At 36.8% G+C, this 19,940-nt stretch overlaps 1 protein-coding gene across 1 annotated transcript; it reads left to right on the top strand.

Moving 5' to 3' along the window:
* Nucleotides 1-1,714: 1,714 nt before the first annotated feature.
* NTRC (NADPH-dependent thioredoxin reductase C) lies at nt 1,715-19,130 on the top strand. Its single transcript, XM_008783815.6, has 10 exons — nt 1,715-2,140; nt 4,982-5,195; nt 5,364-5,469; nt 5,992-6,257; nt 7,087-7,366; nt 11,786-11,893; nt 12,190-12,276; nt 12,379-12,483; nt 14,923-15,053; nt 18,871-19,130. Exons 1-10 carry the CDS (start codon nt 1,792-1,794, stop codon nt 18,929-18,931), a joined length of 1,707 nt encoding a protein of 568 aa, XP_008782037.2. The 5' UTR covers nt 1,715-1,791; the 3' UTR covers nt 18,932-19,130.
* Nucleotides 19,131-19,940: the final 810 nt, after the last annotated feature.

Genomic DNA, 19,940 nt, shown 5'->3' with positions numbered 1-19,940 from the left:
ACGCAGTGGTCCTCCTTTTCTTTAAAAAAAGAAGAAACAAATAGTTATTTTATTAACAATAGCTCAACTTGCATCTGTGCGACTATTTTAACCAAGTGATTGTCTATATGATTTGATTTTTTTATAGCAAAGATTATTAAAATTCTTTTAAAAAATAACTGCAACAAAAAAATGTTATCGGCAATATTTAAAGTATAGCTATAAGTAAAAAATTATTGCAAATATATTTTTCTATATTTTTATGATATTTTCTTATATACCATGTCGGCAATAAATATTTTCAAAAAAAATTTCATTCTTTAGCGGCATATGTTATCGTCCTTAAAATTTCAATCTTAGCGTTTTATTCAAATATTTAGCTGCAATTATATATAACAGGTAATAAACCATGATATCTAGTAAAACATTCTCAAAAAAAAAAAAAGCACAACATAGAATTCGAACCAATGATCCTTCGTTTGAATGATAAGCCTTTAATCACCAAGGCATGTACTGTCATGATACAACAAGTTTATTGTGTTATTCACATAATTATCATTAAATAATTATTTGATGTACATTATAGTATTTCGTATTTCAATCATTACATTTACAAAAACTATTTTCTCTTTCAAGCATGGCAGATGCAAGAAAAAAAATTTATCCAAAAATGCCACAAACCTATTGTGAACCACATATCTCTGTGTTACATCCTAGCTTCTAAGAGAAATTGATTCAAGAATCGAGTGGCACTTCCTAGTGTTGGGAAATGGGGCCATACATTGCTTTATCAAGTTTACTTGCTAGATCTACTCAGCATATTGCAGTTACTATAACTTGGCTTTACCATGGTATGCTACTATGCTTTGCAAGATCTTCCAATTCTAACATTTCGGAGATCGATCGGGATAGGCAGAGAGCACAATACCAAATTTAAGTTGTTAAGTTTTGGATCCAGCCATTTATATTAATCCTTCGACCTCCTATTAATTATGTTATCTAGAAATATATTTGACATGTAATCCTAAACACTTAGTACTGTTTGTTGTAATACTAGGGAAAAATAATTTATCTATTACTATATAGACAATGAGCTCTTGAGCAAGGCGTCCATTGTCCTTGAAGTCCCATTCAATCACACATGACAATAGAAATTGGATGGATATGGGAAAATAAAAGGAAAGGCAAACACTGTGGCATGAGAAAGAAAAATGCTCAGATAGAAGAAAGCACAACCAGACTCCCAGAAAATCATCATCTCATAAAGACATGAAAAAGAAGGCAGGTGATCTTTGAAAAAACAGTAGTGTTCACTTGACTGGCTCTTTTCTTCATCTATGCCAAGACAAAAATATAGCTATCTTAATTTCTTTAATTAATTGAAAAAAATCACAATCATCCTTGTTTTCAGTCACATACCATACGGACTGTAATTGCAAAGGCATAGTTTAATATTTGTAGCAATATGTTTGCATTGTATTACACACCCCTGCCTTTGTTATCATTCCCCAAGGAGTAAAATGAAATGTAATTGTACCCAAAAAAAAGAGTGAAATGAAAATATGACAAATGAGGGGGAGAAAGGAGCAAAAAAAACATCGACAGGGGTGTATCTATCACATGAAAGAAGGATTCGATTTCCATTGCGAGTATCAACCGTTGGATCTCCCAACGCACAGATCTGAAAGCAATCCGAATACCCTCTTGCACACCTTTTAAAGCGATTAGTAGGTGATCCAACGGTGGATTCGCGCGAAGGAAGGTGAATCTTCTTTCGTGCGAACGATACAACCCCTATCTATTGACGATCTGATGATAATATTGGATGATCCCAGCGCTGCTCTCCGCCATGAAAGGATAAATATATATACATATCGACAGCCCGCACCAGCTCTTCTTCTCTACCCACGCTCTCGCCCTCTCGCCGCCGGCCGAATGGCGGTGTTTCGTGTCGGCATGGCGGCCGTCGTCTCGGCGGCGCCCTCCTCCGCCCTCCCCAACCGCCGCTCTCTCCTCCTCCGCCGGACCGCCGCCGCCGCTCCTCCTCACGGCGTCCCCCTCCGCCCTCCATCCTCCGGCGCCCCCCGCCGGGCTGCCCGCCCCGTCTTCGCTTCGCCGCCAGCCTCTTCCACGGAGGAGGTTCCCGTTTCCTCAGCTGCAGGTTATCCATTACCCCGGTCCCTCTCTTTATCTTTTACCACTTCTTGGATTTTCTTGAATTTTGGTAAGAATCATGGATTTTTTTTGTATCTCTAAATTGAGTTCATGTACTAATGTTTTGTGGTGGGGATCAGGTTGGGTATCTAGGTTGCTGCAAGTAGTGATGTTCTATGAAAAAATGATTCAAGAAACTGTTGCTTGGTGTTTTCATAAGGACTTTCTTGTGATTCTTTAATGCTTTGTTCGATGGTGGGTTGGTTGGATGTTCTGAATTTTGCATCTTGGTTCCCTCACTTTAGCGAAAAATCTAGTATTAGCAAGTGGAAGAAAAACTGGACTTTGAGTAAATAATATGCATGTACCAGGCAAGAGATTCCCATAGTTTGGTCAAGAGTAAACGAGAGTCAACCATGGTTGTGACATCCCCGTTTCTGACATCCCCGTGACCTTTTATTATATAAATTGTGCAGGTACTCTGTTTTGGAGCTAGAGTTAACAAAATTTCCATCATATCTGATTTTCTCTGTGCAATAACAATCCTTGCACTGATCATTGATGCATAGAACTTGAAATTGGAATAACTTTTAGTGAGTTTAGTCCAGTCCTTGTATTCTAGATCCAAGGCCACGGTATGAGTCTGAACTCATAGTTCATATCTGGAAGGCAGCAGCAGTCATTTAGTTTGGATGACAATCATGATGCCATCCATATATGTGCTCAAAGGCACCAGTTTTGGTACTATCTGTTTAAGAGGTGCTTTATAGTTTACAATACGTTGATTCATAACAAATATCGGTTCATGGCTGAATATGTCTTTTTTTTCATCAATTTCTCTGTTGCCTCTCACACTTCATCTTCGCTATTCAATCATAACAGGATGCTCCTTGTTGCATTCCAGTTGGAGAGTTTGTCGGTTAACCTGGCATGACAAGGCTTTTTTGCAACTCTTTTCTTGATGTCTGATGCAGTCTTCCTTTCATGCATTACATCTTTAATGTCAATTTCTAATGTAAAACTTCCATCTTGAATTCTCATGCTACTTTTTCTTTAGTATGAGGCCTTGTTCAAGTTATACACAAATCTCTGAACATGCCCTGATAACTTCATTCCCTAGCTCTTCGTCTAACCTCTCTAAATAATGTTATTGTCCTAAGATGTGTGGCTTACTGTACAGGATCTCTTACAAATTTTTGATCTTCAAGGTAGCTAGGGAAATGGACATGTCACATTGTTGTATGGGAGAACTGAAGTGCTTTCATATTTCAATTCCTCGAAAGAAATCAACATAAGTGCTTTGTCAAACATATGTCAAGTTAACCCCATTATGGAATAAAAAGCTTGTAGAGGATGGGACTTATGACCAGCAATTTCTAATGAGAACAGTTGTTGAATTGGTGTTTTGGTTGGAATCGTTTTAATCTGAGTCATTATTCTTTTCTAAGTATGTCATACTTGATCATAATTTCACTTTTCTCATAAGAACTTGGGACTGACATTGAACGTAGTCCTTAATTGAAATGAATGGTGACAGAGGGTTTAAAATGAAAGCATAGAAGATGTAAGTCACGATCGAGTTGACTGATATCTAAGATAGTGCTTGATTGGAATGACTGGTGAAAGAGGGTTTTAGGAAAAAAAAAAAAGCTAAGAATATCTATGTTATATGAAGTTATGGTTAATTTATATGTCATGGTCAAAGAAAAAGGATTCGGAACTAAGTTGGCAAGGAAAAAAGATTGTAAAAATTGGAAAAAAGGGAACTCGATATACCTAACAGTTACTAACATGAACACATGAATTAGTCAGACTATTCACCACAAGTTTCAAAAGAGCATCAATGGGATGATCTAGTATGTTGTTGATTCTACAAAATTTCAAAACTTGCTGGATTTCATGACTTTCCATTTTGCTATGCTTATTTTCATGAGCGCTTGAGTGCTTGTTATAGGCTGGATTTTGCTGATTTTTAAAAATATCTTTCATGTATGCTTCATAAATTTGTTCATTATAACACCACTTATCGTGCACATGCTTATGCAAGTGGATCCAAGAAATAATGATTTATAATCTAGGCTAGCTGCAAACTAGTAGACACAATCATAGAAAATCAAGCGTAGAACTTTAATAAGAAATAAATCTTATTTATGAAGAGAGTTCATTCAGAACTCCATCTCTTATGAGCAAGGAGAATAATTTAGGTGGGAGTCCACCTCTTGTGAGTTACTCAGGAACCGGCTCGAGATAGTTAGAAGGAATCCAATCTGTTGAGAGTAAAATGTTATAGGGGAAATTTTGGGAGGATGGTATTTTGAAAATAGGGATTGTGTGTTAATGTGCGAGGTGAAACTTCCCTATTTTCAAAATACCATCCTCCCAAAATTTCCCCTATAACAGATTGTAACATTATATGGATATTTTGGGAGGGACATATTTTGAGTAGGAGGTAATTTTGTTGAGAATAAAAGATTATAAGGATGTTTTGAGAGGGGGGTATTTTTGAGAACAGGAAAGTTCTTGCCATATTGACACACTTATATAGTTTTAGGAATGTGTGAATTAGCTCTTTTGAGCTTGTCAGTCCATTGCTCATGTAATTCCTTTTGGCAAGCTGAAAGCCATGCTATTATATTTAACTTAAGCATCATTGATTATTGTTTTACATTCGAAATTGCATTTGTAAGCACATATCCCAAATCTATTTTTATAAAATTGCTTTGTAAAGAAGTTCAAACTTCATAACAATTTCGTTCTGCTGATCAACTTATAGATCTACTGTTAGTGGCATGTTATTTGTTAAATTCTTGAAAGCTAGTGAAATAGTTCTTTATCTATATTCTTGCAGTTCCTTCTAGTGGAATCGAGAATTTGGTGATCATAGGGTCTGGTCCAGCTGGATACACTGCAGCAATTTACGCAGCTCGTGCAAATTTGAAGCCACTTGTGTTTGAAGGGTATCAAATGGGTGGTGTTCCAGGAGGGCAGTTGATGACTACCACCGACGTCGAAAACTTTCCTGGATTTCCAGATGGCATAAGTGGTCCTGATTTGATGGATAGGTAATAAAACACTTTTGCTATTCGTATGCTCAATTGTTTCTTCTCTTTCTCTTGTTTCTCATTGTACATGGAGTTGCACATTTGTGTATAGAGTTGCTTATCAACTGCATCCAACTAGCGGTTAAAGTTCTTTCCTTATTCAATATCTTGCAATTATATATTGACTAGGATGCGTCGTCAAGCTGAGCGTTGGGGTGCAGAACTTTTTCAGGAAGATGTTGAATTTGTTGACGTGAAGAGCAGTCCATTTACCATCCGGAGTAGTGAGCGTGAGGTGATATTTTGTAGTCATACTTATATATATCTGTGTGCGTGTGTGTGCTCACATGTGTCTGCTTGCATTTCTGAAGGGACAATTTAAAAAAAAAACTTCACCATATAATAACTGCTTTTAAAATCAGCTAAGATGGAGATCAGCCAAAATAAGCTATTTTGAGATATTAATGTCCCTATTTTTGTTTTATTTAATGATTCTCCTTAAGCAGCATGTAGTGTATTATGAAGCCATTCCATCTATACAAATAATACAACGAAAATTTGAATGTTAACCTTAACTGGACAACTATGTGCTTGATAAAGTCTAACACGATAATTTGAGACAAGTGGAATCTGATAACAAAAAATGCAAAATTTATTGCCTTTTTCATGAAATATGTCCATCATTGGAAGGCATTTTAGATGTTAGAAGAGGATGTGAATGCAAAACAAAAATCTGCTTTTGTTGTTAATACAATAAGCTCTTTTCAATTAAGTTTCTATTTTAATATGGCTAGTTGTTTCAATTTGTATATTTTAGGTAAAGTGCAACAGTCTTATTATAGCAACTGGAGCAACTGCTAAAAGGCTTAGGTTGCCTCGTGAAGATGAATTTTGGAGTAGAGGAATAAGTGCTTGTGCAATATGTGATGGAGCATCTCCACTATTTAAAGGGCAAGTTCTTGCAGTTGTTGGAGGAGGTGATACAGCGACTGAGGAAGCATTATATTTGACCAAATATGCTCGTCATGTACACTTGCTTGTTCGTAGAAACCAGCTACGAGCATCAAAAGCAATGCAAGACAGGTAAATTTTCTGTGCATTTTTTCTAACATTTGTTATTCTGATGTTTGTTATAACCTTTATCTTTGTTATTGACAACAAATATGGGCATTACTAATAAACTTCAACTATTGGGTAATTATATTAGAATAAGAATGTCTTTCTGGAGAAAATAGTATCTTTTGCATAGCATCACATCTGATACCTTGAGTTGCCACTTTAACAAGTTAATAAGCATAGAATTGTGCAGACCTACTATCTGAGATTCATCTGAGATCTCCATTTTCTCTGGTTACAGTTTTATCATGTATATAAATCCTCCACTTTTGTTTTCTCTGTTTATTGTCTATACTGTTAAAGAGCCAATTCCTTTTCAAGGTTTCATGAATGGAGTGCCACCTAAGAAATTAGATATCTAGTTCCCTAACTGTAACAAGTTGATGATCATGGTATCTTATAGTTTGTTCTATGGATCTTATCTTAGCCATTTCCGGCCATTAAGATCTTTTTGTAGGTGCCTCATAATGTATTATATACAATAAAACATGTAAAGGCATTAATTCTTATATATTAAATATTTATTAATGTGAAGAAGTTTTGGGTCTACATTTTGAGATCAGGAATTCCAACAGTGTTAAAGTTTTGAAAAGAAGATTGACTCAGGTCAATAGTTCGGTTGTGTGGAATTCGAGGTTAGGGATACAAAACATTGTGTTCTATCTAGATTAATTTAAAACAACTGTTCTAAAGGCACTTGTATATTATTGCAAATCAATTGTATAAGTATTGATGATGATACAAGTTCAACTCCTTGAATGTTTTTTTAACAGGTTGATTCTGGCGAATGTTTCAGAGTATTCAACAATCCAAATATTACAGTGCACTTCAATACAGAAGCTATGGATGCCGTCAGCAATAACAAAGGCCAGATGTCAGGCATTTTAGTAAAAAGAGTTGATACTGGAGAGGATTCAATCCTAGAGGTAAAAGGTCTCTTTTATGGAATAGGACATACACCAAACAGCTGGTTGTTAGAAGGTCAAGTTGAACTTGATAACTCGGGCTACATCTTAGTCAAAGAAGGGACAGCAAAAACTTCAGTTGAAGGTGTCTTTGCTGCTGGTGATGTACAGGTACTGCTCAGCAGATTGTCACTACATTCTTGTAATTATTAATTTTCTTAGTATTGATGTTTGTAGGTCCATTATTATTTTTGAAAGCAAGGTTTTCCATACATGTCGTTACTCTTGCGTACCGACTGTACCATACCGGTACCAAATTGGTATGCAATGTGGAAGACATATCGACACTCGGTATGCCAAATCAGCCCCCATACTAGGTGTACCAACACTATAATAGGATGGCACCGGTACGGGATTCGGTACCGAGACGATGAACCTTGCTTGACAGCATTTTCCACATAGATGTTAAGGTAGATCATGTGAGGGCAAGTTGCTTACCATCCTTGATTTTTGTTTCTGTGACTTCATGTACATTTGCATGTGGAGGCCTCTTTTCTTATGTATCTTTCAGAATATGTTGAAGTCCGATTTCATCATTTCTTTCCAATAAATTTTTTAAATTTTTTATTTGTTTTCTAGTTGTTCTCTGACTCTTTAGTTATCGTGATATTTTTTAAATTGAAATAACTAAAGTCAAATGAATATATATGAGTTCTAAATTTTCTGAAAGAAACTGTCATAATCATGATTGTCATCATCATCATCATTATTTTGATCCATTTCCTATCAAATTGGATTCAGCTATGGAGCAAATCTCTAAGTTGAGAAGTATCTAATTATGTTTATTAGAAAGAATTCTATCAAAAATGTTAAGTCTTTCCTTAATATCTAGATTGATCTTCTTTTTCATGGGGTATCTAAGACAGCTTATAAGTATTTAAATCTTCTACACATATTGTTATGCTTAAGTGGAAGTTTGCAAGCGGTTGTTTGCTTTAATACATGCCTCACTGCCAAAGGGAAGTTTATAATCCCTCCCTGAGTCAACATAAGTATGCAGATTGCCATTTGTGGATATGATTCTCAATAGTAGTACAAATATACGTGATAACTAGGATCATAGTAACTAAAATCTTTAATTTTACCAACAACATGAATACAATTTGGTTTTCCTTAAATTATGTAGAACAACATGGTTTTTAATCTTTAACCGCACATTTTTAACTAGACAAATAATCAATTCATTATAGGTGTCCTTTTTTCTTTCTTTATCTCTCTCTTTCTTTCTCTCTCTCTCTCTCTCTCTCTCTCTCTCTCGTTTTTGTGTGTGCATGGGCGTGTTTGTAGTTTGCTTTCCTAGCCAACTGCCCTCGCACGCATGCACTTTTTTTTTTAAATGATGGGCGGATGGGTGGGTTGGGTGTAATGACCTGGGACCTCATCTAGTGTATAGCTGATGTGGGACTAGACACACGCCTGCACAAGTTTTCACATGCTTCTCTTGTTTAAGCCTAGGCATCCTCGCCATGCTAAGAATCCAAATCTATATAAGTCCAATCATAAGTATCGTAAATTCGTTGTAAACACTACGATCAGCCTGTGGTCAGCCCAAATAGGCCCATATTGCAGTGTCCTCTAGTCCACATGGGACATGGGCTAGGTCCGCTCTGATATTATGCGTAATGATCTAGGACCGCACTCAAAAATACTAGCCAGAGGTTGTTATTTGAGTTTCTTGGTTCCATATAAGTATCCAAGATCTACCCCGTGCATAGCCGATTTGGGACCAAAGATATGTCTGCATAGGTCCTCACTTTGGGGGTGTGTACATAGTTGAGATCGTATTATTGCCAACTTACATGTTCAACACTTTGCTGCATGATTGCTTCATGCTGGAGCATTTTGATTTTTCTTTTACGTGCTTAGAACAACATTAGTAGAGAAAGAAATGCTACTTTAACAAGGGTCGAGGTCAATGGGATTTAACATGGAAAGGACATGCTCCTTTTCTTTGCTAGATTATTCTGCTTTTATGGACCTTGTTCAAACTTACATCTGATGTTGTACCTGCAGTTATCATATTTTGAATGAAAGTTGCAGTTTAACATATATATATATATATTGTGTCTATATATATATATATTGTGTGTATATATATATATATATTGTATATATATATATATATATTGAGAGGACCAAATAATGAGTGCAGGTGACTATGAATTGTGAAATGTGCGAGAAAAAAGAAGTTGCAAAGCTTGGTTCATGTATGATTTAACTTTCTATAGAAATAGATGATGCAAAAAAAAAAGTAGACAAAAGTGATGGATCGTACATGGGATAAGGCTAGTCCATGATTGTTCTTGCTAATAATTAGTGGGACAGATTGCACCATGAACCATGATGCTTGAGTAACTCTTGTTTTATGAATTAGATCCTTGCAAGGATCTGTACTGATTAGATATCTATATTTTACAGGCTGCAATCAGATCCACTTGACCTCAAACCATGGTATGCCGTATTGTACTATATCGGACAGTACCAAACGTACCGTATCTTACCGGTTCGGTATCGGTACCGGTACAGATGGCGTACTGACCCTCGGTATGCCAAAAAAAGTCCGTACCGTACCGTACCGATACTATGCTAGTGTGGCACCGGTACGGATACGGCGAACCTTGCCTCAAACCAAACCTTTATGGAAGCTATTGTCTATAAATTTGGCTTTGGATTTGGTTTATTTGTAACTTTCTGGAGATTTGGGCTAAAACTTGGAAATTTAAAGAAATAAAACAGGAAACCTAAACAAGTCATCAAGATTTTTTTTTTTTATAATCATTATGCATAGATATATTTTACGATGCAGGGAGTCTTTTAAATTAACAGTATTGCTTGTGTATGTTATGACAATTTGGTATACTACCAAGAGGAAGTTAGTTTATATTAGTGATGTTATGAATTTAGAGGTATGCATGATGAAAGATAAATGATGCAATTATATAATGAATCAAAATTTTGAATTAGGCCAAATTAGTTTCCTTTTCAGAAACACTGTTTGCTCTGGATAACTTTTAATCATGATGAGCGAAGACATGATATTGATATTTAGATATTTGTCATTTTGCAATAGCAGAAGTTAAGGTTATGGTACTCATCAGTGCAAAGATATTAATATATGGAATTGCATAAATATGTAAAATGCAAACTAAGACACACAAAACATACACTATGTAAAATGTGAATGAATATGCACGCAGAAATTTATATTTATGTTTGTATGATGTCGTTCTTTTTTTGGTTAATGTTCTTTCGTTTTTATCAAGAGAATTGTTCTTATTCGCATTCATTAGCATGTTTACGAGTCATGAAACATGATACTAAATATTTATCAATAAATCCTTAAGACTTGCATTCATGTTAAGTTCAATATGAGCTTGTAAATTTGCATAAACAAACTCTTAAGTTAGACTTTTTTCTTGGTACGATACTTTTAGATGTGTAACTTCAAAAAAAAAAAGCTCTTTGACAATTACATGATACGCATATCAATCCATGCACTACTGTTTGTCGAGGATCATTAATGACAGAGGAACACAGTAAAAAATAATTGTATCGTGTCTCTGGTGATGCCACTATCTGCTTTATGGACTTTGTTCATCTGTCAACCAATTCCTCTGCTTTGACAAACAATATCCGGCATCCTTACCTCCCTCGATATTATTAACTGGACTGACTTCATATTTGTTTTAACTCAGTTCTGGATGATTCATTTGGATCCATCTTTCTTCTGCAGTTAATCCACAACATATTCTCATCTCTTTTCCACAGCACATATAATCTTGATTGGAGTTGGAGTTCTGCTAGTTGCAATGGAAGTTCTTTCTATTTTGGGCCTTATGTGTCCATAACCATAGCCATAAACTTCAAAAGTTTTTCCACCTGTTTGGGGTTGGATATTGAGTTTGGATCCAATTCATAGTTTGTCATGCTTTTTACAATGGGCTGTCTACTAAGCATCAACTCTATCTTTTCATCCTGTCTTCAGACCTTCATTGGTGGCGTTTCCTTAAATGTCCGTGCTATTAGGATTTTAACAATAGAAACTAAGATTCGCCGTCTCGATACCGGATCCTGTACTGGTAGATTTTAACAATAGAAACTAAGATTCGCCGTCTCGATACTGGATCCCGTACTGGTACTATCTTATTGTAGTGTCGGTATGCGGTATGGTACAAGATGGCGAGGCGTACTAAGTGTTGGTATGGTTTGGGATTGCATACGGGTTCGATACCGGTACCGACCGGTATGGCAAACCTTGATGGAAACAAAATGGCATCCTTGATGGTATTTCAGGTTATTTATGTGTAGGTTGAAGGACCTTAACCACCCAATTATTAAAATTTTGTCCCGCATTGTGATTTTAAACTAAGGAAGAGGGTATGACTAATACTAACTGTCCATATCAATCCTTAGTTTTTTTGTTTCCAAAATATTTTATTCATGATTTCCATTGTCCAGAAGAACTACCTACATTTTGTTCTTAAATAATCAGTTTTCATGATCCTTACAATTAATGGATGATGCTGATAGGATCATGAATGGAGGCAAGCGATAACTGCTGCTGGAACTGGATGCACTGCTGCTTTATCAGTGGAGAGATACCTAGCTTCCAATAATCTCCTTATTGAATTTCACCAGGTAAATCTGTCACTTTCTGAGATTGATTTTGCACCATCATTTCATGTTTGTAATATTTAAGGTAGAACCGGTCAATCTATTTGGTTAAAGATGATTCATCCAAATTGGATACTGGGTTACTGGTAATTACTGCAACATTTGAAATTATTGGTGATTTCCCCGCCAGTTTTGCTTCTGGCTTTTAATAAACTTTTTGGTAATTGCTTTTGATGTCCCATAGGTTTTGTATCAAAAGAGATGTTTTTCTGGTATAAAGCGTATTGTTTTTCTTGTAACTTCTTTTTTCCTCCCAACAGCCTGTAGCTGAAGAGGTAAAGAAGGAAATTACAGACAGGGATGTAGAAATGGGTTTTGACATAGCGCGTACAAAGCACAAGGGCCAGGTATATATAAAGCAGGACTTCTGCATATCTGATTGGGTCTGAGGTTATCACTGGTGGCCAATCGGTGGCATTAACTTTGAGCTGTTTTTTTTTTTGTTGCAGTATGCACTTAGGAAATTGTACCATGAAAGCCCAAGGCTAATATGTGTTTTATACACTGCACCAACATGTGGTCCTTGTAGGACTTTAAAACCAATTTTAGGCAAGGTATTATTATATGATGTTCCATTAATATGATTCAAATAGTATGTTATCTGTGTATAATACTTTGCATTGATATCACGCCCTTACAGATGCACTTGTGCTTTACAGAATCTGATTTTCCATTTCATTTCTGTTGTCATATTCTCTATCATGTTGTCCATCTTCAAACTTCGTCTCCTAAATGGATGCTGTGTAAATAAAAAAACAAGTGCTAAAGCTCTCGACTCTCATGTTTTAATGACGAAGGACCTGATGTTGGTGAGCCAATTGCCAATCCAGATAGATATTGTAGGCTTCTATGCCTGCTTAGAGGAATCAGTGTTGCTTCTCCTTTCTATCAGTATATGCACTCTTTGTGATAAAAAGTGATATGTAAAATGGTTGTATATAGAAATTTTCAGCAAAAGAATGTTCTGTTGATAATCTGGTTTTGTAATCTTTTGAAATGCATTTTTGGTCATGCTTTTCAATGAGGTAGACCCTTCTTCTGCTATCTGTCAGCTGGCCCTAATCAGGGATTCTGCAACTCTAACTTATCAGAAATTCTGTTGTGTATTTCATGTAATTAAGAGCGACAACTCTATCAGTTTTAAGAAGATGGAATCGAATTTATTCATTTTTGTTCATGAACATGTAGTCATTTCTACAAACTCAGTGGCTTATATAATGCTGGTAGAATCACCATGTTTTTAAAGCTTATACAAGAACTCGACATTTATTAGTGCAAATTAAATAATGGTGAAAAAACTAAAGCAAACTTGGTGGGTACAGTATATTTTCTGCACATTAGCACAGTTGAGATTCCCCCATGTCATAATGACTTGGATCCTTAAATTGCATCAATCATGATAGTCTTATTCCAATGGCCTGTTTGTAAGAATGCAATTATTAATGAGTTCCCCCCGCCCCCTTTTTCTCTAAAATATATTGGATGATCCAAATTGAAAGTTGAACTTGCAAACTTGCTATACTTGGTATCGGTAGTTCCAACATGAGAGGGAGTTATATGGACTTATTCTATGTGGCATTTTGTTTCTTTTCTTTATTTTTGTTATCCAAAAGGGTTAAATTATGTTACCAGACCTACTGACATGTCCTTGAGCCATTGCATTTTATTGTTTATTGAGAAAAATAGCCATGTATTGTTGGACACTAATGTGCAGCCAAAAACTTACTCAAAATAGTATCCCTGGGACACCCTAATGGTTAGGATTGGGGAATTTGCTGTTGGATTTCTTGTCTGTTCTACCCCAGGTCTCTCCTCTCGCCTCTTTTTGTTATTTTTATCTTTTATCTTCCTTTTTCTCTCACTTACAATCAGCCACATATTTTATATATATCGAGGCATTAGTTTTATCTTCTTTTCTTTTTTCTGTCTATTAGTTGTTGCATGTATATCTTAATTTTGCTAGGGGACATGTTTTTTTTTCAAGTTTTGACTTTGCAATTAAGTCAATGATGAAATTCTCTTTTGAGCTATTGAGTCACCACAGGTTATCAAAGAGACCTTTGGTCATCCTTAAGTTGATTCCTTATCTTTCATTTTCTCATCCCTTCCTTTTTTGTTTTTGATCCGAATGGTGCCAGCTGATCTCAGCAGCCTTCAAAATTCAAATTTTCCTTTTCTTCTTGTCGGTGAGATCACCATGGTTTACATGGTAGATCCCTTGTGTTCGTGCTCTTCCCTGCACATTAATACACAATTGCCATGACGAGAAGACATTTCATGTTAATATATGAACTTTAATATGATTGTTTTTCAAAAATATGATGTGAAAAGTCCATGAATATGTTGATTCTTGTTGCCCTTTGCAAGTATGTGATTGTTCCTAAAGTATGTACTCACCTATGGAAGCAAAATCAGTCAGGTGCTTTCCGGAATTAAAGCTATTCTTTTAAGTTGGACAAATTATCTACAGTGATCAACTAGTTTTATGGTGTGTTGGAGAAAAACAGGGAGAAGTACATTGCATCTTTTCAGGGTATAGGTTATATTCCAAGATAGATGATTCATGATTGAGAACAAGACAGTGCCATAGTTATGGATCACTACTGCTGCAAGCCAAACCCCAATGTTGCATTCATAAAGCTCGATGGTGGATATAGGCAATGTGCTACAGCACATAGTTGTGTTGAATCATTGTGGTTGAAGTATGTTTTATTAGGAGATTCCAAATTAATATGCATTTAAGCTGTATGGGGACAATAGGTAGCATGCCATATTGCCAATATTCTGGATGCTAAGTTTTTGAATGAAATATGTTGAGGTTATTTTTATTTTGTCAGGAAATACGGATTAAAGTGCTTATGCCTTCATTTCATCAAGTTGATGGGAGATTGCTCCAACTTTTTTCTTTCTATATATTTATGTAAATTTCAGCTTACATGGTATGATATTTGTTTTGTTAGTATGACTAAACAGGAAGCTTTCTTTCCTGGCAGGTGATAGATGAATTTGATCAGAATGTACACTTTGTTGAAATTGACATTGAGGAAGATCCTGAAATTGCAGAAGCAGCAGGAATTATGGGAACACCTTGTGTGCAATTTTTCAAACATAAGGAAATGCTCAAGTGAGGCTGCTTCCTTTTAGGATTTTGTTAGCTCAACTACATATAAATTTATTTCATTTATTCATGCTTGTGTGCATCTGCTGTCTCGCTGCCACCTATGAAACATGTACAGTAGAGCTTCTTTATCTTCAGGAAGCTTTTGCTTCATTTACATAGGATCACAAGTGTTGTAATAGTTAAGTTGGTACAGCATCTGAATTTGATCAAGTAATTAAGGATTTACCGTCATGGAATGTCTTTGTAAAGAGCATGTGAAAGCTGACATCTCAATACCCAAAAGAGTTTCACTGGAAAGACTCATCCCTTTGTTTGCCCATAGGATGTATAGCATTGCATCACTCTACATCTGCTATATTCATGTTACAGATTTTAGGTGCCAAAATTTAGTGATATGAGAAAGATCTCAAAATGATAGCATATGTAAAATGTTGCCTTGAATGGAAATGGTGACAAGATATGACACATAAAGCTGAAGAATTGGATAGCTGCTTTCTGTTTTTTTTGATAGAAGAGACCTGTAGGCAACAAAGAGGGGTAGCTCTCCCCCAAATGACCCTAGCTCCCTAAACCTTGCAGAAGATTGGGTTTGATCCTAGATCATTTGGTACCACCATCAAAGACTTTACTAGCTTGGTAAGCTGGCACTTTCGTTGGTTATTTCTTGGTTGCTTTTGAAATTTACACATTCTTTTGGGACAATTTTGTTTATCTATGATCTTGTGGTTAGTTTACAACATTCTTGTATGAAGGTTTTAAATCCTATGGGACGGGGTTGTCCCGGTCAAGGAATGCTGAACTGGCCTGTACCGGCTGGTTCAGCCCGTACCGAACCGGTCCAGTTCTGCGTTAAAAAACGGTACGGGCCGGTTGTCCCGGTCAAGGAATGCTGAACTGGCCCGTACCAGCTGGTTCAGCCCGTACCAAACCGGTCCGGTTCTGCGTTAAAAAACGGTACGGGCCTGTATCGGCCCGTACCGGCTAGGCCAAATTTTTTTGGCTTTTGGAGACCGAACTAGTGATATCGGTTTGGTACTGGTTCGAATCGGTCCGGTGGCCGACTGGTATGCCTACTGATACCGGTTCGGCGATCCTTGGTTCTGGTTCTCTTATGGGGCACGCCGTTGTCTTACTTTATTCCAACACTTGGGACAAGGGATGTCCCAAGATATACCGATTAGAATGTTGGGATAATGGCAGGATGGTCGGACACTCAGGATAGTACCCCATCTCGATGTCTCGTGGGATGTCCAATCGGGACTTGAGTCCTTGGTTTGTATATATCATGGGCTGATATTTAAGGCTTTTAGCCTTAACTATTTTACATGAAATCTAAGATTCTTGATTTCAATTGTGCAAGAACCTTTTAGTTTAGATGGACATGTGATAACTAAACTTGTGCATCCATTGGTTTGAGCTAGGTTCATGCTGGGCCATTAATCCATATTGACGTCAAATCTTTAGGCCCGAGCCTAAGCTCGGTGGCAATAAGCCAGTAGTCGTGAGCTTGACCTGGTTGGGCTTGACCTCCATGACCCAAGTCTGCCATAACGGCAATTATCCTGGTGTAGTTGGAGAGAGAGTGTGGAAGGAAACAAGGGAAGAGGATGAGGGAGGTTGGGAGAGTGGGGGGGGGAGGGGGAGAGGGTGTAGAGGAGTCGCCGGCTGTAGAGTTGGGGTGGAGAGAGAGAGAGGAGGAGGATAATGTTGATTGTGGGGAGAGGGAGAGAGAGCAGAGGGAGAGGGAGCAATAGTGGCAGCGAAGCATAGAGGTGCGGTAGTGCATGAGAGAGAGACAATGTCCACTGAGAAGGGGGGGAGCCAAGGAGGGTTATTAGATTTAGGATTTCTCTCTCTCCTTTCTTTTTCTTTTCTATTTTCACTTTGTAAATTTTATGTAGTATTATTTTATATATGAATTGATATATAAAAGATTCAGACTGGGCCAGGTTAAAAAATAGCAAGCCTGAGCATGACTCGATTTTATTCGGGCTTGGAGAATTGAGTCTTGGCACAAACCACTGGGCTGAAAACTTGAGCTTGAGCTCGGCAAAAATTGGGCCATGGCGAATCTACACAAGCCTAGCTTTAATCTGAAGAAGGCATGCTTTATAAGGAAAACACTGAAGAATCCAAGTCTAAAATAGCCTAATCCTTTTAAAAATGTGCAACCTTCTATCAAATTTCTTGCATGCTTGTGAGTTCAAATTTTCAAGCAAGTCTTATCAAGTATTTGATTTCTCACAGGTTAAGAATTTTGCTTTTGCTCCTTGAATATATGTAAGCTCTGATAATAAGTCCTTATCTAGGTGCATGAAATCTTGAATTAGGATGCTAAGTGGTGTGGGAACCTAGAATTATAAGAGTATTTTTTATAGATTGACCAAATCTCTCCATGTTCTTTTTGTTGGATGTCTGTAATAGGGCTGTGAATGGGCTGCAACCTGAATGGTCCGAAGCCCCGACCCTGCAAAAACTGGCCTTAGGCTCAGGTGTTAGGGCCATGAGTCAGGCTTGGGCCTGGATACAATTGTCAAAATAATTTTCGGCTCGGCCCAGGCTGCAAGTTTGCTAAGAAAATCGTAGAGCCCCAATTTGAGTCTGGCTTGGCCCAGAAAAAAAATCCGGAGTCTGGTCATGCTTGGGCCTGATAACTGAGCTGGACTCTGGCTGGAGATTTGAATATCGGGCTTGCTTCTGGCCTAGGTCTGACCTGGCTTGTGGACAAGCCTAATCCGTACATGCTTGCAAGTTCTTGGTCGCAACATAGTAGGTTAGAGAACCTAAAGAAAACCTATGGAAATGCAGTCAAAACATAATATCTTATTAGGAGGATTTGAGCTCGAACTCTATTAGTTGAAAAAACATGATGCATTCTTTAAACTGAAGAAGCATCATAGCTGGTTATGACCTATGACATTTTTAATGCCAATAGTGTTGGAGGTTGCTGACCATTCATTAGTGGTTGCAAAATGGTCAATTTAGTTCCTTCTGATGACGTTGGATTTAAATTTTTGTTTCTTTGATTGTTTCCCATCCCTGTAGCTGCAATATGCAAACAATGTAAATAAATCAAAGTGACCTTAGTTTCTGCCGAAGCAGCTGGCATGGCTAAAATTTTGAATAGAAATACAAATGCTTTTTTTAATAAAAGAGGCTTCTTATTATTTAGGAGAAAGTTAAGCTTATAATAATTCAGGTAGGCTCAAAGTCTTAGACATGGAGAGTTTTGACGTTTTGAGGGGAGGCTTTTTATTTTGATTTGAAGATTTTGTGAAGAATTGGAACTCTTGATTGAAGTTGTGAGAAAGATCTTACAGTCTTTGTTAGGACTTAGGACAATATGAAGATAAATGAATGGTGGGTTATGGCTATGCCAAAGGTACGGGACAAACCAGCTACTATCCTTTCCAATAAAAGGAAGGTGTTACCCAATGTTAATAATGCGTTTTTTAAAATGAGCAGCTCCAATTGGAGGGAACAACAAATCAGTTAATTTCTGGTACGATTCCATCCCATATGTAACTATGCCATATGTTTCCTAGCATTCACACAAAAGCGTATGGTTGTATACATCTTGCCTTTATGCACAAGAAACATTATATCATTCGAAGTTTCATTCTTCTTTGTGTTTCTTTTTAGCAATTTATACCTTGACAACTGATGTTCTGAAAATGCAGCATCAATATTATGCGTTCAATTCCTTATTTATGTCAAACTGATTCTCATAGTAAATAATATGAGCCTGGAGTTTTGAGAAACCTTATGTAACTTTTTTGTATGTTATGCTGCTCATCCTGTTAGTCCTTGGACATTGCAGGACTGTATCTGGTGTGAAAATGAAGAAAGAATACAGAGAATTTATTGAGGCAAACAAATGAACGGAGCTGTGTATCTGTGCTTAATAATTTTTACATCCATGTTTTGATCTTTCATGCTACCATTTGAAATGGCCAATTTTTACTATTTTTTCCAGATCTAAATATGTATATTTAATTATTTATAAAGAAGTATTAGATATATCAGCTTGAAAATTTCCTCATTTGCTAAGGAAATTCTGTTGCAAATCTGGTTCAGAAATCACGTGCATCGATCGTCTTACTGCCTGCAGGAATTGTTACCTGGTCTTTTCCTCTTCTTTAAGGTGCAAATAAAATTGCCATATCAATATTATATTTACCATGCAAATATCATATTGCTCCAATGAAAATTATGAACAATAATCAGATATTGCTTTCTTCTCAACTTTTATATGCTTATATGCTACGAGGGAATAATCAGCTGAGTTGATGCCTGCTTTCATATCTCCCATAATCTCTTAGTTTGTGGTCCATGGTTAGTTTCTCTTTTATTATTTTTTTCCTCGATGAACTTGTTGACATCAATTGCACAGGCAAATTATGGTTAAGATTGGATCTTCGGACTTCAGAGGTTCAAAAACTAGATTTTTTTCCCCCTTTTTCCTGAACAAGGTATGCCACCAATATGACTCTCTCTTTCTACATATATATATATATATATATATATATATATATATATATAGAGAGAGAGAGAGAGAGAGAGAGAGAGAGAGAGCATGCATGCAGGACTAAAGTTGAAGCTATTCTTGAGACTTAAACATTACACACACACCCCCCCACAAAAAAAAAGGGAAGCGTCCTCTTGTAGCTTCCGGAATTGTCATCCCAGGTCCTTGGCCTCCCTTTGGAGCACAGAGAAAACAGAATACTGCCTGCCATCATGTATTAACTGTAGGTAGCCGTTCTATTGTTTCATGCTGTTCGTTTTTCCAAAATCAGCCCAAGGATGTCTTGGAAGAAATGAATATTTGCCTTCTCTCAAAGACAACTTCTGTAGTTTGCCAAAGAGACCAAATTTTTGAAAATGCAA

Source organism: Phoenix dactylifera, chromosome 17 (assembly GCF_051530095.1).
Source record: "Phoenix dactylifera cultivar Ajwa chromosome 17, Ajwa_hap1_PhDact_Kaust_v1.1, whole genome shotgun sequence".
NCBI classification, from domain to species: domain Eukaryota; kingdom Viridiplantae; phylum Streptophyta; class Magnoliopsida; order Arecales; family Arecaceae; genus Phoenix; species Phoenix dactylifera.
Note: the sequence above shows the minus strand (reverse complement) of the source record. Positions and strands in the feature narration are given on the sequence as shown.